Source organism: Engystomops pustulosus, chromosome 5 (genome assembly GCF_040894005.1).
Source record: "Engystomops pustulosus chromosome 5, aEngPut4.maternal, whole genome shotgun sequence".
Lineage (NCBI taxonomy): Eukaryota > Metazoa > Chordata > Amphibia > Anura > Leptodactylidae > Engystomops > Engystomops pustulosus.
In genome coordinates, this window is record NC_092415.1 from 165,640,641 (window position 1) to 165,663,419 (window position 22,779).

At 43.9% G+C, this 22,779-nt stretch overlaps 2 protein-coding genes across 4 annotated transcripts in view; one reads left to right on the forward strand and one right to left on the reverse strand.

The window, feature by feature from the left end:
* OXNAD1 (oxidoreductase NAD binding domain containing 1) overlaps positions 1-16,684 on the reverse strand; it is a 35,365-nt gene extending 18,681 nt beyond the window's left edge. The window contains exons 1-5 of one of the 2 annotated variants that reach the window (XM_072153675.1): positions 16,426-16,684; positions 12,270-12,348; positions 9,568-9,726; positions 9,166-9,232; positions 6,945-7,051 (exon numbers count right to left, since the gene is read on the reverse strand). In XM_072153675.1, coding sequence (XP_072009776.1) covers positions 6,945-7,051; positions 9,166-9,232; positions 9,568-9,689 — 296 coding nt within the window. In that variant the 5' untranslated portion in view covers positions 9,690-9,726; positions 12,270-12,348; positions 16,426-16,684. Of the gene's footprint in view, positions 1-6,944; positions 7,052-9,165; positions 9,233-9,567; positions 9,727-12,269; positions 12,349-16,409 lie in introns of both variants that reach the window. The other variant, XM_072153676.1, reaches the window with a different exon arrangement.
* Positions 1-22,779, forward strand: part of LOC140133460 (uncharacterized) — a 374,671-nt gene that overhangs the window by 318,692 nt on the left and 33,200 nt on the right. The gene's annotated exons all lie outside the window — the stretch shown is intronic.

Consider the following 22,779-nt stretch of genomic DNA (forward strand, 5'->3'; position numbering starts at 1 on the left):
TAAATGCCCGACTAGAAGGACACTTGTGTCCTCCTCTTCTCCAAAACCCATTATAGATAGTTTGTGATGTTATTGTTGGGGCTCCTCATCAGGTCTGTGCATGTGGATCACACATCCCCATCTCAAGGATAACAATCCAGGAAAATCTGTGGAGTGTAGCAGGGACTATATTGATCTAAATTGATTCCTTTGTTATAAACAATATTAAAATACAGATCTGATATGCCATTGGATATTATAGATGGGACAGGAGAAGTGGTTCTACCATCATAGAGAGGGATTCTTTACTGTAAGAGCAGTGAGACTATGAAAATGAGGAGGCTGATATGGCAGAAGAGCGGACAGGATGTCTTTCTTGAAAACAAAAATATCCCAAATTACGGGGAATAAACATTTTTATTTCTCAAAGGTTAAAACTTTTTAAACCTTATATACTATGATAGTTGGTCTTGTTAAGTCACTCCCAGAGTAATTTTGTAATATTACAACATGCTTTTTTGAACTCGGTTTCCCTGGGTGGACAACCCCTTTAAAACACAACAGATTGGTGAATCAGCACACTTGTGAGCTTTCATCGCTTGGCTCTTTTTTACTCTTTAATAGTTTATACCACTATGATAGATGAGCAGCAATACATCTGTTACTGTACCACGAGGCGAACATAAGCCTCAGTAGATGGATCCGTGTATGTGACATGTATTTACATAACATATGTTGAGATTCGTCTGTAAAATATACATCTAAAACATATTTATATACATAAATCCATACTGTAACAAACACTTTTTTTTTAAAGACAGACCTAAATATATATATTTGTTTCCTTTTTTCGCACATGTAACCATATGGCAAAAAAAAAATGCTATGAATTTGTCCTTTATTGACCATTGTGTGATTATTTTTAGACTGTGGTTCTATATTTGGTGCACTGTTATTTCATTAGGAGATAAGCTGTAAGACAATGCACACAGACACTTTCCCGTTTTGTATTAGTAAGCAGAACTTTAGAAACTCCAAGACGTTTGTCTATTTTTTTTATTTAAAGGGAACACTTCATCAGATTTTACTCCATTAAAACTACTAGTGTCCTCCGGTTGGGTATGAAAAATCCGTTGTAGGTTTCCCTCTTGGTTCTATAGTACCTAGAAGCAGGCTTCTGAAGTTATATTAATGAAAGGAATCACATATTTCAGAATACATCACTGTAGTTCTGTAATTTATATACCCTGCTCGCACTTGCAACTATAAATTCACCTGTATTTTCAGTTCTGTGGCTCACAGATTTAAACAATGAGATTCCCATCTTTAATATGACACCAAATGCATGTTTCTAGGTCCAATAGAGCAGCAGGAAGGTGGACCTGATGTAACACTCCCCCTTTAGCTGCTAAAAGCGACTCATTTCTGCTAATGACTTTACTCTGCTCAACTTCACATGACAAAAGGTTATCATTGTTTTAATAAAAGAGGGAATTCTAGAAAGGATATTTTAAACGCTACCCGGATTTAATCTGATCTAAACTATGCCATATTTGTTCGGTAGATCCATATTGAAGAAGCTGGCGCCACGTTCCCTTTGAAAATGTTAATTCTGGATGAGCAGCAAAAACCGCCCCACAATGCAAAGCAACTATTCCCAATCTTGTAGTTCTGAACCATTTGCTGCAGAAGGACCATTTGCTTGGTGTGCTTGCCACTAGTCCCTGAAAAGAGGATGCAGCACTTGTTCTACCATATTGACCTTCAGTTGTAAGATACTGTCGTGAAACCAAAACCCCTTGAACGACTATGGATTAACTACTGCAATGAAAAAGGTTTTTAAAGGACATCTATCACCAGGATCAAGAATTGTACACCAAGCACACAGACATACTGGTGTGTTTCCCCTCTGGCAGGACCTGCTCTTTTCTCAGCTTCTTATGCCCCTTTTTTTTTTTTTTAAGGTTTTTACAATTATACAAATGAGCCTGAAGGGCTCCAGGCTCCATAGATGTTAATGGTACATAAAGCCCCTCAGGCTCATTTACATAATTTTTTCAAGCTTTTTTTTCCCTTAAAAACATAAGAAGACATAAGAAGCTTAAAGAAGAACAGATCCTGCCAGAGGGGGCACATACAAGGATGTCAGTGTGCTTGGTTTACAATCTGTAATCCTGGTGGAAAATGTCCTTTAAAAAGACTTGGCAAACCCCCTTAAGGGACATTTTATGTGAATGGGCTGCTTCAGAGTTCCTATTCAGGTGGTGCCTTAAAGTGGTTGTCCTTCAACCTCCCAACAGCCCCCCCTTTGTCCGTAAAATCGTATTGGAGCTTGTGGTAGGTATTGACAAACAATACCATTAAATGTTATGTCTTGCTTTGGGTATAAAGATGGAGTGGAGAGACAGAGAGCGCTCCTATGGTATGACTTGCTTTGGGCACACGGATTATAGGTGGATGGAAGATGTGCAGATAACCAACTCACCAGACACCATCAGCAGATATAGAAATTAAGGTATGACTGGCACAGATAAAAAGCTATATGCAGAATATGTTTGGAGCAGTCAACTTTAGGAAACAACCAACCATCAACTGATGACCAAATTACATATGTGATAAACTATAGAACAGAGGAATTTACAGGAATCCGGTGTCCGTGTATTTCAAATACAAGAGTTCCACCTGGTGGTTGCTTTATATAACTCAGGTGGTATTCAAAGCATTATTAAGATTATACAGTAACAGTCACATTTAAATTAATAAATAGGTCATCAAAATTGACAGTTGGAAAAACCCCCTTACAGAAAAAGTTAAACTTAAAATCCTTCCCAAATGTAACCAGATGAGACCTTTATTTTTGGGTCCCAACAATTTTTCGATTAAAAATGACACCATATTAAAAATAATAATAATTCCATTATTTATATAGCGCACACAGATTCCGCTGCACTGCACAGAGTTTGGCAAATCTGTCCCTGTGCCCAATGGGGCTTACAATCTAATCATACAACAACATACAAACTCTTTGCAGATGTTGATCCTGGAACTTGAACCCAGGTCCCCAGCACTGCAAGGCTGTAGTGCTAACCACTAAGCCACCGTGCTGCCCCTCCATTACAATGGTAAGACTACCAGCATATGAATGTGTACATTCACAAGCCACTGATGTGAGCTCTGCTTATGCAACTGATGACAAAAGACAAGACTCCTGGGCCCATAGAAACACATGGCGACACGGGATAGCTGTTGAAACAATGGCTAGCGTAAGGCAAAAAAAAACAAAACAATGTATTGTGCACAGTGTATGATAGAGGCCATGCTCCCTCCATCCCGCCAGATACATTAAGAGGCTTAAGCCTCTCATGACCACACTGCCGGGCAACAAAAACCAGAAAACTCACTGCACTGGGGGGCACTCCCTTTCATGGCCACATGGCGTGGAGATGCCGTAATCGTATAATAATTGCAAATTCTTATTACTGGCGTGCAAGCAGTTATACATTTTCCCCATTGTTCGTGTTCATGATGTCCAAGTCAAATCTATTCTATCAGTAAATATTTTCAATACCCCAAACCCCATTGTATAAGTTGATGCCCACAATAGTTGGCATTATCCACTATTTGTACAGTAAAACACACTACTAGCACATCGGTGCTCCACATTAGCTACCTTCAATAACACTGCTCTATATTTGTATCTCTTGGTTGTGGGACAAGCAAAGCCGAAAAGGCACAAAACTACTCAAACCTCTGAAACTTTCTGTAATCTCAGTAATTTTTTCCGTGGTGGGAATGATGATCACAAAACTTTACATGGGACCAAATAAAAGAACAAAAGTTAGTGAGCTCAGAGAAAGGCCTCTGCTTGGGGACCGCCAACATTATGATTGTTAGAACAAATTGAGGCATTTATCAAAACTCTCTAAAATAGACCTGAATATAACTGTCTGACCAGAGCGGACAGCAAGATTTCATATTTTAAAAGGAAAAGGATGTGCTGTGATTGGTTGCCTCCTCTTGGACAAGCCATCAATATCACTTCATATCCAGAAGATAGAGCCTAACTTGCTGATCAGTGGGGTTCTCAGTGACGAGACCCCCACAGATCACAAAAAAAGGGGGTCCAAGTTACCACTGTCGGAAACCTCGGCAATCTCTGTCAGCTCCATAGAAAGGAATGGAGCAGAATGGACACGCACGGCCATCTGCTCCACTCATCTTGGGAGTCCGACGAAGGTGCCTGCAGCAGTTACAGGTTGTAGCAGGTGCACATCACCGTCTGCTGTATACAAACAGAAGATGGTAGTGCCAGGCGGTTCTGTGGCTCATTGGGAGCACTAAGAAAGGAGAGTACAGGCAGTCCCCGGGTTACATACAAGATAGGGTCTTTAGGTTTGTTCTTAAGTTGAATTTGTATGTAAGTCGGAACTGTATATTTTATCATTGTAATCCAAGCCAGAACTTTTTTGGTGCCTGTGACAATTGGATTTAAAAAATGTTGGGTTGTCATAAGAATCAGGATAACAATAAATCTTCATTGCAGACACCATTGATAACTGTTACAGCTGATCATTGTAGCCTAGGACTAAAGTACAATAAATTGCCAATATCCAGTGGTCCATTTGTAACTAGGGGTCGTATGTACGCTGTATACATATAATGACTTTTCTTTATATTTCAACTTCGTTTCATTCACTTAAAGGACACCTACCATTAGAATTTCTCATGGCAGATGCCCAAACTTACTTGGCCGTTGCAGTAAGAGGAATGTGTTTTCTTATCTCCAGGAACCACAGAATGCCCCTAAAAACATATGCTAACTTTTTAAAGTTCTTTTTAGGGGCATTCTGTGGTTCCTGGAGATGAAAAAAAACCTGTTCCTCATACTATAAAACAACTCAAAAAAAGGCAGGGATTCATGACTCAATATTTTTTACAAATTTGCCACTGGCAAACTAGATTACCCAGACACAGAAAAGTGCAATTAAAACGTAACTTTTAATTGGTATCTGATAATAAGGACTGTTCTCATAGCGATTCGCATTACTGGGTGCTCAAACCGGTATTGTTATTAAAAACACAGTGTCCTACGCTCCCCTAGTGACGTCACATGTGGCCAGGCTTGATTTACTAGTGTTGTGTCTGTTATAGAGCAGACAGGAGTATTGTATAAGTAAATAGTGAGCTAGTTGTACTTGTGACTATGGCTCAGGTGGCCACTTTACTGGCTCAGATAGCCATCTCATTCTAGGCTACTCATAGTGCTATGCTTGAGACCGAAGATAGAAGATAGAGACCGTTCTCCTAGTTTCCCTCTCCGCTACACTATAGCTGTGAGTGGAGAACGTGTCACTCACTGGAGTAAGCCTATCATAACCTAACAACCAGGTGGACGGTCTCTATCTTCTTTCCCCTATTGGCCAGCGTTACAACAGATGGGAGTTCAGTCTTTATATCCTCGGCAGCTTCACGCCGCGATCATTATTAGCCCAGACCCCTGATGAAGCCAGTTTACCTGGCGAAACATGTCGGGGGGCTAATTCAGTATTTTAATTAGCAGTGTATCGCTCTCTGGTCAGCCAGGGCTTCTACTAATTCTAGTGATCTATATTAATGTGTGCAATAGAGTGAGTGAAACCCAACAATGTGAGCTGCGATAAAGTCAGCAAAATGAGCTATACCCTATACATGGGATAAGATAGTGCTACTCTGACCTACCTACCCCAGGACCACAGTGTGAATGCTGTGATCTCTGTGGACAGGCTGCAGTCTCCGTACTAATCACGCTAGTAGCATAGCACTATGAGTAGCCTAGAATGAGTATATAGCCTATGCAATGTGAGATAGCTATCTCAGCCAGTAAAGTGGCCACCCGAGGCAGCAGACTTCCAGCTATTGACTATAATCGCAAGAGACATTCTGCGATCACTCACTCAGCATAGTCACAAGTACAACTAGCTCACTATTTACTTATACAATACTCCTGTCTGCTCTACAACAGACACAACACTAGTAAATCAAGCCTGGCCACATGTGACTAGGGGAGCGTATGACACTGCGTTTTTAATAACAATACCAGTTTGAGCACCTAGTAATGCGAATCGCTATAACAGTCCTTATTATCAGATACTAATTAAAAGTTACGTTTTAATTACACTTTTCTGTGTCTGGATTTGGGTAATCTAGTTTGCCAGTGGCAAATTTGTAAAAAATATTGAGTCATACTATAAAACGCAACGGCCAAGTAAGTTTGGGCATCTACCATCAGAAATTCTGATGGTAAATGTCTTTTGAAAGGGAAAAGCTACAGACCTTACAATGAAAGATTCTGCAGGCTCCCATGACTTGTCCAGCAAAGAATCTCTCTTTTCAAGAGTTATGCCTGATCCAAATGAAAACAACCAACATCATTAGGGAGAGGAAAACCCTTACAGACCCAGCTTTGCTCAGACAAGGGTGTATCGGGGCGCTCTTTTAATGTATTTTGTGACTGGTGTCAGGTCAGGACACCCATGCTTAGATCAGATCTCAACTCATTTTATAGAGGCCTACTGTACGGCCTCTTATTAGTAACCAAAATAAATATACAAAAGTTGAGAATACATTGAGCAAGGCTCACCATAGCCTACCGAGTAGGCTCCTGTATTTAACACACATAAAAGGCTAAAAACACACAAACACAGGTTGCTGGATTTTATAGACTGAACACTGTGCTAGGGTCTCCAACCATCATAATGATATTGTAAGGGTCCCCTGATTCTTCTCCGTGGGAAAACAGAACGAAACTGGAATCAAGTTCTCATCAAACATGTTCCGCTGAGAAATAGGGACTATCTTGCATAAGATTTAACTATGATTTTTCTGTATTCAGTCCAAGAAATCAGCCCACCACACAGTACATTATTCAATCCATAGTCATGGGAAAAAGCAAATGACACATCCAATGGGTGATGCAAGTAACTTACCACTGCCCGGCTTTAAAAGTAAATTCACTATTTTCCACAGCAAGACGAACTCTCTTCACAGTGGAAGACTCATTGGTAATCCCACAAACTTTAGCAGGAGAAATAATCTGTTAAAACATAAAAAGAACATGTTCATTCACAGTGAAGCATTACACCAATTCCTAGAAAAACGATGTGAGGTAACCACAGAGTGTTCTGTGTTTTTTGTTTCAAATAACGAATGCAAATAACTGAAGACCTAGAGAAGCGGCACAAGAATCCTAACACATGCAGAATTGTTATTTAGTGACAAGAATGACATGGGATGTGACTAATCTCTTTAACTGGAGTCCCTTATGATTTTCTGTATAACATAGTGTAATGGAGAACGTTTGGGGGAAGCAATAGCCCCAATGTCTATTAGGAGCAATAATAACAGGCGTCAGCAACCTTCGGTACTTCCAGTATGCCCTATTCACATATATAGGAGATCAGAGAACAAATAAGTAAGCGTGCATGCTGGGAGCTAAAGTTTCACAAACGGCGGAGAACCAAAGATTACCAACCTCTGCAATCAGTATACAGAGAATTTTAACACCTAATTGATCAGACATGACAAGGCATCCAATAGAGGGCAAAAGTCAATTGCAAGAAGAAATAACTATTACATACTGCAGGTCCAGTCATATCAGTTGCTGGGTTTCTACAGTAAATGCTTGTAACATAAGATGTGATCTATAGGGTAAACCCCTGGCATGAACCTTCCAAGTCAGCTTGGGTTTTATTTAAAGAGGACCTGCGCAAACAAAATCCTTTGATTTTCTCAGAAATCAAAGGTTCACATTATAGTCCAGTGCGCCTTATATATGAACTGTACTTACAGACAACAGCTGCCTTGAACTGTGCACAGGTCTGCCACCTGCTGGTCATTCATCCTTATAATCAGGTGCGCCTTGTATATGAACCTAGAAGTTTTAGCAGGCATTTATTGATGATGCGCCTTATAATCCGGTGCGCTTTATAGTCCAAAAAATTCCGTACAGTTCCCTTAGAATTGATAATCGCTGGCTGGAGCTAAAGTACAGGAAATTACTAGCTTCCAGAGAGCTTTACCAGATGTCATAATGGGAAGAGAGGTCTGTCTGTAACTAGGGGGTCATCTGCAAGTCAGGTTCTTAAGTTGGGGACATCACTGCGGGGAGGGGTCACCACTCCTCCTCCTCATCGCGGCAAATGTATGCCCGGCGTACACGCTCGTGTGAATGTAGCTTAACCCTGCAAAGTTTCATTGTTTAACTAAAGCTCCTGATCGCACCAAAGGGCTGCCATAGCAACCATCGGCACCCCCCGAAGGCGGCGCGGGAGGGCCGATCGTGGGGGAAAGATCCCTGGAAGGCATGTTAGATGCCGCGGTCATGCTGACCACTGCATTTAACAGGTTAAACACCCGCGATCTGAGCCCACTCCGACTGCAGGTGTTACACTGGGGTGTCGGCTGTTAGTTACAGCTGGCATGGCTCCGATCCAGAGCTGAGCCGGCATCTACACCAAGTCACTATATATCTGTGCCGGAGCGGGAAGGTGTTAAAGGGGTTGTCCGGAAACTGAAAAACCAAATAAAAAAAAATAAAAACAAAGCTTGATATATGGCTGGAGAAGTGGGGGGTGGTGGATTAAAAAAAAAAACAATTAACTCCTAATTCCGGCATTCCTGTTCTCCTTCCCCTGTTTCCTGCCACTACCATTGGTGGTGATTTCTACATCACGAGTTGCAGGCTTTTGTAAACAAACAGAGGCCGGCAATGATGAGTGGTGCTGCGGGAGACCAACAGCGCTAGAGAAAATGTATATAAATAGCTTATTGCTTTTTAGACAAACCCCCAGCCATATATCAATTTGATTAATCAGCTTGGTTATTATTCACTATATTTGGAACAATGTGTGAAGTAGGCCCAGATCTAAGCGCCCCGAATGAAACCTTCATGTATTGGTAATTCTACCATTGCAAATATAAAACCACATGGTGGCCGCCAAAAAAACAGATAGTGCACAGTCATTGTTTTAATGCTGGATATAACTGATTGATGGAAAGGAGTCTTCTAAAGTCATAAGCAGAACTGCTGGAAGCCATTTACACTTTAAATTTTGCATGTACATTTAGAGGGATGTGAACACGGCTCTCTAATACAATGTATAGTCAGATGCGAAGGATTACAGAATTGTCTTATATACAGTCACTTACCTCTTGTCTAAAGGTGTTTGCTGTTCTCTCCAAATGATCCGTTTTTCTCTGCGATGTCATTTTCCGTCTATTTTAGATAAATCCACAATGTAGGGTTAGAATACATATTATAGTGCCTAGTCCATTTGCAGATGCTGATGGCATGGTTAGGAAAACAAAATAAAGGTACAATTCCCCTGCTCCTTAGCACATCAGAACAGACAGATGAGCAGCAGGACTGTGTACTGTAGGCTGTACTGTGCTAAAATAACGCAGAGTGATGCGACTTACGAGAGCATCTGTTCTGCCACAACAGCAACAAAGATCTACTGTTTGATGAGCAACTCTTTCCTACAACAACAGAACTGCCATCACATCACTTTTCAGACAATATTTAATAGTCCCTGCAGACACATCACCCACCTATTCAGGGTACAAGCGCACAAAGCTGGGGCCCTCGACAGTAATGAGGCCGGATGACTAGTGAAAATTCCAGTAGTCCCTCTGAGCACTTGACAGGAGGCAGAGACCGCAGCAAGAGCCATGGCGGAGGTCACAACACTGACACTTATAATGTTCAGCCTGAATGAGGGGCAAAACAAAGCAACAAAAGGAGTTCATTGTCTTTACACATCACACCTAGTCAAAAAAGTCACAAAGCTTCGCTGTTGTCAATGGCACTAAAATACACTGCACTCGTGCCATTGACGCTTAAAGGGGTTGTCCACTTTCATCAAATTATTGATATGCTTTGTCTAAAGAAAAGTTAGACAATTTTCACATATACTTTCTGTATCAATTCCTTCTCCAGATCTCTGCTTGCTGCCCTGCTATAGAAAGCTTCTATGTTTACTTTTAGTGGATAGAAATCTGTCCAGGGCCTTGAGATGCACATGCAGGTGCTTTATCCGTTAGCATCCCACAGCTCAGATTACGTTTCTATGATGATAACAGCTTGTGTCCATGTTCATGGACTGATTTTTTTCCCCTGGAAGTAAACATAGAAGCTTTCTACAGCAGTGAAGCAAGCAGAGATCTAGAAAACTGTGAGGAGTTGATACAAAAAGTATATTGGAAAATTGCCTAACTTTTACAATCATGTCAATTATTTGCTTAAAGTCGACAACCCCTTTAAAATGCTCAAAAGTTTAAAAAGATGTTGCAGTATACACATTAAACACTACAGCAGAAATACACAGATACAGGTTTTTGATAACTTTAGTAATAACATGCGTGCTGGTTTCTGGACGAGTCGTGTAGGAAGAGAACGTGTAGCACAGATGGTGCTTTTCGTTTGTTAATATACTAATTTGGCTTCAAAACCTAAAAATCTAAACATGTAGTCAGATAGCTGGCTCATACACAGGGCTGTCATAACTACAGCTGTATGTGAGCCCATAGACCATGAAATATTTGTGGAATCAATAATAAGCACAGAAAAGCTACATTCACACAAATGTCGCATAATCTTGCTCTGTCTGAGAAACATAGTACTGTACATATCATGGCACAAGAATATCTGGGCGAAACAAACCAAAACTGCATTATAGAAATGCCATTTTTTAAATATCTCCTAAAAAGCACTGCTCTATATACAGTCACAGAATAAGGAAATTCCTCTTATTATCAATACAGTTCATCAAAGCAATTGTCCAGGACTTGGTACTGATGGTTATCCTTAGGGCATCTTCACGCTGCTGTTGTATGTCCGTGAAATAGAAATGCTCATACTGTAAAGAGGGTTACAGTGTCAGCGCTGCTGTTTAGTGAAGCATAGATCGCTATGATGTAAAATGTCCCGTGTCCAGCAGAGTTATCGGCTTCTGGAAACAGGACTCTGAGTGGTCAGTGATTCACAGACTATCAACAGCAGCATGAAAAGATCACAAATATAGGATCAGTCAGACTCCTGGAATCCATCTAATCAGCCATTCACAGCATCCTTCAGCACGTCGGAAGTCTGACATAAATATGCTGCACGCCACTTAAATGGAGCGCACCAAAAAAAACAACTGGTGCACTCAGTTTATGCACTTTGACAGTGCTCCGGTCTTCATAAATGTGGCACAGTTTTGTCTCACTAATAATAAATGTAGGCCATTGTCCAGAGATTCTGGCTTTATACAACGCAGAGATCTAGAAGTAGCAATAGCTGATCAGTGGAGGTGCTGGGTATTAAATCCAGCCCGATCTAATACTGAAGATCTGTTCCAAAGGCAGACTATTAATATCCGTTTTCTGCAAAACTGCTTTAGGCTGGGCAGACAGTAATCTAACCCGAGGTCCCCATGCACACTCTACTCAGCCATGCATATCTTATGACAGGGGGAAAATAAAACGAACAAAAAACTCTTTCTGCTCCAAGAGCCTAGAAGTAATCCGCACTAGCATCAACGTGCCCATTAAATGAGTAATGCAGACTTCCAACCCATTTAAGAAAAACATAAAGGCACAACAGTCATCATAAATAACAATATGGTACTGGAACGAAGAGCTTTAGGCCTCAGGCACAAGAACCGAAGGGGGGAAGTGATTGTGGCCGAATCATGGTCCTCATAGATGACCATGGCACCCAACAACGGTGCAGTGAGCACAAGCTGTGTCACCGTACCGTGGCCAAGCACAGAAAAGGACCTGTATTTTGACGTATTACTGCACTGCCCACTTGTCTTTCAAAGGAGAGGGAGAGGAGCAACCATCCCTCCTCTCCTTCACTTGGCTGGATGATCGTGCGTGCATCCATCCGCTTGCATGAGGCCTTTCTTGGGGAACACGTCAAGACCTCACTGACATAAAAAGATTTTAGTAATTTTTGACATTGTTAACATCAAGAAGAGCAATACATACTGTATACTGTTCCTGTTCTTAACAGCAGTGGAACTTGACAGAACATTACATCACTTGTCTGTCACTCTTCCCTTTGTTTGTGTGAATGAATTTTGTCTTGTAATGACTAAATAGCATATAATGAGGCCCCTGTGATGTCCCTGGATGTCCAACAACAAAAAATGTGACCGCTACAACCCTCAATGGGTTAACATAACATGATGTTACCCTCGGTCACTGTATAATAAGATATGCAGCTTTCTGCACATTCCAACCCAAACTCAAATGTGAAAACAAACCTTTAGTCCAGTTTCAAGAGATCACAACTGAAGCATGTTTTCCATTCTGCGTAAAGGTCCAACTACTTTATAAAACCTGAAATGAACAGATTACAAAGGAGTAAAAAGAAGGTTAACAACAAGGCACTAACTCACACAACATTAGGATACTGTCCACAAAGTGATGCAAACGGAGTAGATTAGCCAGCGGCAGTCGCATACAGCTAACACGCTGTGTCAGGCCGGCGGCACACGTGACGTTTTGAACCCGTTTTTAAGCAGTTAAACAAATGCGTTTTTGACAGCTTTACCAATTATCTTAATTAAAACTGATTAAAAAAAACGGATGCAGTTTCAAATAACGCATGCGTTTTAACGGACTGCTTAAAAACGGCCCAAAAACAGGTTCAAACCGTCACTTGTGCCGCAGGCCTTACGTATAAGCGTAATGGACGAGATTGTAACAATCCTATACTGCAGCTTTAAAACCTCAGATTTATGTGCCCAAACTGAAAGTAGCAGGAGGCCTGCAGTGACTTCCACAGAAACGCCAGAGCAAAAACCAGCTTACTTCAACAGTTTTCTAACACCACAGGAGTATACAATAATTTTATCCTCTGTGCCTCTACATCAAGGTGCCATAGAAACTGGTGGATTGCAGCAATGGCCACATAATACAGTAACATCCAAAGACTCTGCAGCAGATCAGGAAGTGAGAAAGAACTCAACATTAATGTCTCAATTGTTAAATTTACACCCAGCAAGGGGATGTGCTGGTAAAATTACAATGTGGCAAAAACCTGCACATATATAGTGGGATTTGTCATTCTGTCCCTCGCCTCACTCCTGAAAGCTGGAGGAGTGAATATTAGCAGCAGCCGGTGATGTTCAGGGTGTTTCCCCACTGATGCCACTGTGTTTATATGGACAGTTGTGTCACTAGTACACTCAGCAGAGGCCGGGGAAGGGATGCAATACTTTGCATCCGTACCCCATAGCCTCTAATGGCCTATGCTGAGCAGTGTGTTTTAGCTGAAAACTCTCTCACTACAGGGAATCCATACCTCCCAACTTTTGGACAAGAGAAAGAGGGACAAAAGCCCCTCCCCTTTTTCTAAACCACGCCCATTGACTCACCCACAAGCATAGTATAATATCAACCTTGACGGTCCCCACATAGTAAAGTGCCCCTTACTTTGGCCCCCCACCCCACCCCCATGGACCCGTATAATATCCCATAAAGCAAATCTGCAACATATAAAACCCATCTTTAATTTTATCCTCCCTTGACATTTTGTTTTTCACTTTTATTTATCTCCCCAAACTTACACATAATATTATCTGTACCCCCACCCCTCCTCACATGGTCCCTGTTCTCTATCCTCCTCATAATGTAACCTCCTGTCCTACAGCCTCCTCCAGTAGCCTCCTGTCCTCCAGCCTCCTCCTGTAGCCTCCTGTCCTCCAGCCTCCTCCTGTAGCCTCCTGTCCTCCAGCCTCCTCCTGTAGCCTCCTGTCCTCCAGCCTCCTCCTGTGGCCTCCTGTCCCCCAGACTCCTCCTGTCCTCCAGCCTCCTCCTGTAGCATCCTGTCCTCCAGCCTCCTCCTCCAGCATCCTCCACCTGTCTTCCAGTCCCACAGTCCCCTCTAGAATCCTCCTGTCCTCCGACCTCCCCCTCAAGCATCCTCCTGTCCTGCAGCCTCCTCCTGTCCCCCAGCCTCCTCCTCCTGTCCCGCAGCAGCCTCCACCTGTCCCCCAGCCTCCTCCTCCTGCCCTTTAGCCTCCTTCTGTCCCCCAGCCTACTCAAGCATCCTCCTGTCCTCAGCCTCCTCCTGTCCCCAGCCTCCTCCTCCTGTCCTCCAGCCTCCTCCTCCTGTCCTCCAGCCTCCTCCTCCTGTCCCGCAGCAGCCTCCTCCTGTCCCCCTGCAGCCTCCTCCTGTCCCCCTGCAGCCTCCTCCTGTCCCCCTGCAGCCTCCTCCTGTCCCTCTGCAGCCTCCTCCTGCCCACTTGCAGCCTCCTCCTGCCCACCAGCAGCCTCCTCCTGTCCTCCTGTAGCTTCCAGCCCCCCCTGTCCTGCTCCTGTGCCCCAGCCCTCCCTGTCCTCCTGTAGCCTCCAGCCCCCCTGTCCTCCTCCTTCAGCATCCTCCACCTGTCCTCCAGTCCCACAGTCCCCTCCAGAATCCTCCTGTCCTCCGACCTCCCCCTCAAGCATCCTCCTGTCCTTCAGCCTCCTCCTCCTGTCCCCCAGCCTCCTCCTCCTGTCCCGCAGCAGCCTCCACCTGTCCCCCAGCCTCCTCCTCCTGCCCTTTAGCCTCCTTCTGTCCCCCAGCCTACTCAAGCATCCTCCTGTCCTCAGCCTCCACCTGTCCTCCAGCATCCTCCTCCTGTCCCCAGCCTCCTCCTCCTGTCCCCCAGCATCCTCCTCCTGTCCCCCAGCAGCCTCCTCCTGTCCCCCAGCAGCCTCCTCCTGTCCCCCACGAGCTTCCTCCTCCTGTCCTCCAGCATCCTCCTCCTGTCCCCCAGCAGCCTCCTCCTGTCCCCCAGCAGCCTCCTCCTGTCCCCCAGCCGCCTCCACCTGTCCCCCAGCCGCCTCCACCTGTCCCCCAGCCGCCTCCTCCTCAAGCCTCCTCCTCCTGTCCTCCTGCAGCCTCCTCCCGCCTCCACCTGTCCCCCAGCAGCCTCCACCTGTCCCCCAGCCTCCTCCTCCTGCCCTCCAGCCTTCTTCTGTCCCCCAGCCTACTCAAGCATCCTCCTGTGCTCAGCCTCCACCTGTCCTCCAGCATCCTCCTCCTGTCCCCCAGCCTCCTCCTCCTGTCCTCCAGCATCCTCCTCCTGTCCCCAGCCTCCTCCTCCTGTCCTCCAGCATCCTCCTCCTGTCCCCCAGCATCCTCCTCCTGTCCCCCAGCATCCTCCTCCTGTCCTCCAGCATCCTCCTCCTGTCCCCAGCCTCCTCCTCCTGTCCTCCAGCATCCTCCTCCTGTCCCCCAGCATCCTCCTCCTGTCCTCCAGCATCCTCCTCCTGTCCTCCAGCATCCTCCTCCTGTCCTCCAGCCTCCTCCTCCTGTCCCCCAGCAGCCTCCTCCTGTCCCCCAGCAGCCTCCTCCTGTCCCCCAGCAGCCTCCTCTTGTTCCCCAGCAGCCTCCTCTTGTTCCCCAGCAGCCTCCTCCTGTCCCCCACGAGCCTCCTCATGCCCACCAGCACCCTCCTCCTGTCCTCCTGTAGCCTCCAGCCCCCCTGTCCTGCTCCTGTAACCTCCAGCCCCCCCTGTCCTCCTGTAGCCTCCAGCCCCCCCTGTCCTGCTCCTGTAACCTCCAGCCCCCCCTGTCCTCCTGTAGCCTCCAGCCCCCCTGTCCTGCTCCTGTAACCTCCAGCCCCCCCTGTCCTCCTGTAGCCTCCAGCCCCCCCTGTCCTCCTGTAGCTTCCAGCACCCCCTGTCCTCCTCCAGTAGTCTCCAGCCCCCCCTGTAGCCTCCAGCACCCCCCTGTCCTCTTCCTGTGCCCCAGCTCCCCCTTTCCTCCTCCTGTAGCCTCCAGCCCCCCCCCCCTGTAGCCTCCAGCCCCCCCCCTGTAGCCTCCAGCACCCCCCTGTCCTCTTCCTGTGCCCCAGACCCTCTTTCCTCCTCCATTAGCCTCCAGCTCCCCCTTGTAGCCTCCAGCTTCCCCTGTCCTGCTGTAGCCTCCAGCACCCACCTGTCCTCTTACTGTGCCCCAGCCCTGTGGCCCCCCTGTCCCCTCAATCTCTTACCTTCTGTCATTCTTCTCCCCTGGACGCGCGGAGGGGGCGTGGCCAGCCGGGGGCGGAGCTCGCTCCTCACATGATTGGTGCAGACATCATGTGAGGAGGGAGCAGGGGCTGGTCCCGCCTCCTCCCGGCCCCCATGCCTTGGCTGCTCTGCAGCTCTAAACTACGGGGGCTGGAGGAGGCGGGACAAAGTGGAAAAAGTGGGCGGGGCCCGGGACATTATCTCCCCTTTCCGTGGCAGCATGACAGAGCCCATAAAACGGGACTGTCACGCTGAAAGCGGGACGGTTGGGAGGTATGGGAATCTCTAGGGGATCTCTGCACTGAGCTATGACATGCCATTCATAGAGACAGCACAGGTTACATGACTGTATCTTGAGCCAGGAGGCTGAGTACAGGACCCCCTGCAGCCGCCCTCACCTGCACCCAGCGCTTCCACCCAGCGCTTCCACCACTTGCCGGCTTCTAGTGACTGGAGGATTGCATGACATTGGTAACATCCGGGTTCACTACTAGCCTCTAATTGGGTAAAGGACCTGCGATGACGTCAGGACCATGTGATCAGTCACATGTCGGGGAGGAGTCAGGTTTGAGCGCGGGGTAAACAGCCTGATTTCATGACGTGTAGTCAGCGATACTCGGCTCCGTGAGCGCCATGTCAGGACCAATGCTGTAATGTTCCTAAGGCTGAGGCAAAACAAATCGGACACAGTCCTGACTAGTGTCACCGTTGTCCGTTTTTGTATCACCCGGATGTACCGGCCCAAAACCAGTTTATCTCGAGGGCTTCTTGTGCAAACGTTCGGGTTGGGGCCAGTGAAGCGAGAGCTTACATGGTGCGAGTTCAATGGGCTGCGCTCAGCTGTGATAAACCAGTGTTACCCCTCCTTCACACAAGCGGTTTTCAAGCAGATTGTGACGGGATTTGCTTTGCTTTGGTTACTGACCAGATATGTTCTATGAATTCATTCACACTCATAGTACTGGGGGAAACGTACTGTGCGTGTGGGAGACAAGCTGAAAATGCCCATTTACATCCACGGGGACGTATGTTTTACAGATAGATTGTTATAGAAAACTGACCGCATTCATCAGTTTTAAAAAAAAGTCTTTTACACATGTGAGAAATGCATATAAAAAAAATCTAAATCGCGTATAAATGATAGCAAACAAAAAACTGACAGAAAACTAATGAAAAGTTCCCATTCTATTGCTGATCCTACTTGATTTCTCAAACCAGCAGAAAAGAGCTCTTAACCTTCCTTAAGGATGAAGAGGCTGATCCCTCCTCATACAAACCAAGGGCATTATTCAACAAACACCCAGAAGTAACAACCGCAATCGGTGATAGCAGTAGATGACATGAACAATCAGACTTCACAGGTTTAAAGTACCCTAGGACAGTGGTGGTGAACCTATGGCACGGGTGCCAGAGGTGGCACTCAGAACCCTTTCTGTGCGCACCCGGGCCATCGCCCCAGCACACCAGACAGAACCATTCTTCCTGCAGTTGCAAGCCACTTCAAAGATGCTGTTTTCAGACATATTTTGATACTTGTTTCTCTACTTAATAAAACATCCCCCAAAGTAAGACCTAGTACAGTTTTGCTCCGGCTTAGAAATATAAGACCTCCCCTGAAAATAAGACCTAGCGGCAGTCATTGCAGCAGCTCCCCCCGCGCCATACATTAATATTGGGAAATCTTTTAAATGCTGCAGAAGGTTGTGACACAGGGAAGAATTCATGGGATAAATCACTGGCTGTTGTGCTGCAAATGTGATACCAGCAGCTCCCAGGATAAGAAGGGTCATTTATGGAAAGTGCTTTTACTAAACATGAGAGATGGGGGCCAATGATTCTAATAGAAATGGAGTCACAAGAAATACAGCAGGAAATTCAGAGTTTGGGGAGTTATAAGGAGAAGTTAGGGAAGTAGATTTTTTGTTTAACGATAAATGTAAATTCTTGTTCAAGTAAATATAAGATATTCCCTGAAAGTAAGACCTAGTGCCTCTTTAGGAGCAATAATTAATATAAGACAGTCTTGTTTTCGGGGAAATAGGGTAAAAGTGTAGGAAGAGGGAGAATGAGTAGACAGGGCCGAATTTTCTTTGGAGGATTCTCTGTGTACAGAGGGAGACTGGAAAGAAAGCTCTATAAATGCAGTAAAAAACAGAGTTCAAATCACCCCGCTTTTTGTAGAACTGATGTAAAAATAAACAAAAAAATTCATAAGCATGTTACGTATCGCCTCATCCCAAAACGCTGGGCTAACAAAATATAAAAACTAGTTTCTGGTAGTAAACCTTGTAATGAAAAATTGCACCAAAATTTACAATATGCCACTTTTTTGCCATTTTTCATCACATAAAATATTTTTTTTAAAAGTGATCAAAAGGTAACACAGTCCTCAAAATGGTACCGGTAGCAATAAAAACATCAGCTCATCTGACAAAAAAATTACACCTTACACAGCTCCTTACACCGACGTATGAAAAAGTCAAACTTTTTAAAATCTGTGTAAATTTGATCGTACCGATCCAATGAATAAAGGAGACATATAATTTGGAGCGTATAGTGAAAGCCTTGAATGAATGAAAAAACATGCTGCGTATTTAAGAGGTTAAAATATCACCATCACAGCTGCTTAAGGGCTGTGTGATCATTTATCAAGCTTTTTCATTTTTTTCTCCATTTTTTTGTGGCCTTGTAGTGTAATTGCGCCAAAATATACGACTTTTACACCTGTTTTTCAGAGTTCACTGCAACAGAATTTTACACTTTTCTGATTTATCTTAAAAATGTGGATGTTTGAATGTACAATTGCATTAAAAAGTCACAATGTATGTGCAAATAAGGCCTATTAAGGGGTTGTTTAAATATGTTAGACTTATGTGTGACTTTTCAGTCATTTATCAACCCAAAACTTAAAAAAAAATCCCAAAAATTAACACGTTTCCAAACTTAAGATAAATGTCCCCGCTATCTATTCTTTTTTGTAAAGGAATAACATAACAAGAGACATACCGCATATACTGGAGCATAAGCTGAGTTTTTCAGCACAAAAAATGTGCTGAAAAACCCTAACTTGGCTTGACAATATACTGGAGCGGCAGGCACTGGCTATATACTGTGGGGGAGGCACTAGCTATATACTGGGGGGCAGGCACTGGCTATATACTGGGGGGCAGGCTCTGGCTATATACTGGGGGGGGGCAGACACTGGCTATATACTGGGGGGCAGGCACTGGCTATATACTGCGGGCAGACACTAGCAATATACTAGGGGGCAGGCTCTGGCTATATACTGGGGGGGGCAGAAACTGGCTATATACTGGGGGGCAGGCACTGGCTATATACTGCGGGCAGACACTAGCAATATACTAGGAGGCAGGCACTGGCTATATACTGGAAGGCAGACACTGGCTATATATTGGGGCAGGCACTGGCTATATACTGGAAGGCAGACGCTGGCTATATATTGGGGGCAAGCACTGGCTGGCTATATACAAGGGGGCAGGCGCTGGCTTTATACAAGAGGGCTACTGGTTTTATACTGGGGGGCTGTTGGTTATATACCAGGAGGCTGTAATGCCAATGCATTTCAGTCAATAGGTTTTTTCAGTTTTGTGTGTTAAAATTAGGGGCCTCGGCTTATACTCGGGTCGACATATACAAGTCCCCTGGTTACATACAAGATAGTGTCTGTAGGTTCGTTCTTAAGTTGAGTTTGTATGTAAGCCGGAACTGTATATTTTATCATTATAATCCCAGCCAGAACTTTTTTGGTCTCTGTAACAATTGGATTTTAAAAATGTTGGATTGTCATTAGAACCAGGATTAACACTAAAGATTCATTACAGACACATTTGATAACTGTTACAGACCTGAGTGAAGTTGGCCCCCCCACCTTGTTCAAATCAAACAAAATTGGTGTCAAACGTTTGTGCTACGTTTGTGCTGGTTTGTGCAGCAGAAATTTTTGTTTGTGCCGCTATCGTTTTCAAGATTTTAATGAAAGTTTCCAGAGGTCATCAGAGGTCAACCAGCCCCCCCCCCCCACATTGCCCAAATCAAACAAAACTGGTGCCGAACAATTCTGCTACGTTTGTGCTGGTTTGTGCTGCGCAAATTTTTGTTTGTGCTGCTTTTGTTTTCAATATATGAACAAAAAATGAAAGTTCAAAAGTTCAAGCAGCCCCCCCACATTAACGTAATCAAACAAAACTGGTGTCAAACGTTAATGCTTTGTTTGTGCTGGTTTGTGCAGTAAAAATTTTTGTTTGTGCTGCTATAATTTTTAAGGTATGTTCAGGTGTTTGAGGTGTTTAGGATGAACTGGTAAAAAACAAACCTAGTGACACTTCCCTGGTTTGATCACCAGGGGGAGCTAGTAAACACATTGTACTTTGGAAGAAATGAACTCTGATGACCTCTGCAAAAAAGTATGAATATATTAAAAATGATAGCGGCACAAACGAAAATTTTTGCTGCACAAACCAGCACAAACGTAGCACTAACGTTTGACACCAGTTTTGTTTGATTCAGTTAATGTTGGGGGGCTGGCTGAACTTTTGAACTTTCATTTTTTGTTCATATATTCAAAACAAAAGCAGCACAAACAAAAATTTGAGCAGCATAAACCAGCACAAACGTAGCAGAATTGTTCGGTCCCAGTTTTGTTTGATTTGGGCAACGTGGGGGGGCTGGTTGACCTCTGATGACCTCTGGAAACTTTCATTAAAATCTTAAAAACGATAGCGGCACAAACGAAAATTTCTGCTGCACAAACCAGCACAAACGTAGCACAAACGTTTGACACCAATTTTGTTTGATTTGAACAAGGTGGGGGGGCCAATTTCACTCAGGTCTGTTACAGCTGATCATTGTAGCCTTGGACTAAAGCACAATAAATTACCAAAATCCAGGGGTCCGTTTGTAACTAGGGGTCGTATGTAAGTCGAGTGTTCTTAAGTAGGGGACCGCCTGTACTCGAGTATATACGGTAACCTTTGTTTTCATTTGTCAACACAATGTTAACACCTGTGTTAATAGTATTGTAATTAGGCAAATCACTTCTCCTCAGCTGTTGTTATGCGTTTGAAAACGCAACCAAAACGCAACATGTGAACGTGGCCTCAGGATTTATTCACACAGGGTTATCTGTTAACTTATTTTCTTTCAGTTTTGTATCCGCATCCAGTCGCTATGGCATCCATTGTTTTGGGGTTTTTTTCCTCATTCACAAAAAAATGGTTTAACATTAGTTAGAAGGCATAACAGGTTCAATGAAAATAACGGAAATGTCATCAGGTTTTTTTTTTGCTGACCCATTGACTTATATTGTCCTCTGTGAACTGCAAATGTGAAAAGAATAGGACAGGCTCTAAAGGTTTTTCAATAGATAAGGATACCTTTAAAAAAAAGTCATGTTAGAAAAACATACCTAAAGGTGGATGTGTCCAGAAAGCCAGAATGATCATTGCAGTTTTCTATATATAAATAGTATATATAGTCAGTAATGTAGAATAAAAATAATAAAAAAAAAATTCTTGTAAAGCCATCCCTATGGAGCTCAGCTAAAATTCTGACATCAATATCAACAGGTGTACCTATGTTTTTCTTATCCTGGTTAGCTTCTTTAACCCCTTGAGGACTCGCTCCCCATCTTCAAAAACCTATAACGTTTTAAATTTTTCTTGTACAGAGCTGCATGAGGTGACGTTATTTATTATTCCATGCTGCGTACTGGGAAGTTGGAAAAAACTTCCTAATGTGGCGAAATTGGTGAAAAAATGCATTTGTTTCACTTTCTTGTGGGTTCAGTTTTTATGAGTTTCATTGTGCGCCCCAAATGATACATCTACTTTATTCTTTGGTTCAATATGATCATGGTGATTTATACAGGTTTTATTGTGTTTTAATACATTTTCACAAATTAAAATAATGTGTAAGAAATTGTTTTTTTTTTGCCATCTGGTGATGCTAATAACTTTTTCATACGTCGGTGTTTGGAGCTGTGTGAGGTGTCATCTTTTTGTGAAATGAGTTGACGTTTTCATTGCTATCATTTGGAGGACCATTTGATCACTCTTTTTTACATTTTGTAAACTGGTGCAAAAGTGGTGTTTTTGACATTTGGGTACTATTTTCCGTTATGTGGTTAACCATCGACAATAATCAGTTTTTTTTCATGTTTTGATAGAGCGGGCATTTTGGGACATGGTAATAGCTAACATGTTTGTGATTTTTACTGCTTATTTAATTTATATCAGTTATAATTTTTTTATATATATATATTTTTTTTAACGTTTTTTCTTTACTTTTTCTAAGATCTTCTAGGGCAGTGATGGTGAACTTTTTAGAGACTGAGTGCCCAAAATACAACCAAAATGCACTCATCTGGTGCAAAGTGCCAACATGACAATTTAAACAGTAACTTACTGATCCCTGCTCTATCCCTTTATATCATATCAGCATCCTGAGGACACCAATACAGTATAAAGAAGATAGAGAAATGTAGATTATCAATGTAGCTTCTCTCCAGGCAGCCAAGGAAGTGTCGCTTGAGAATAGCACTGAGCATGGCATGTCCTGGGCTGCCTCAGATTACAGGAGGTGCCCTTGAGATCCATCTGGCAAACTCTGTGAAAGCCTGTGGTGCCCACAAAGAGGGCTCTTAGTGCCACCTTTGACACCCATGACATAGGTTCGCCACCACTGCATTAGGGCACTTTAACCCTAGGTGGTCTGATCATTCCTACCATATACTGCAATACTTCTGTATTG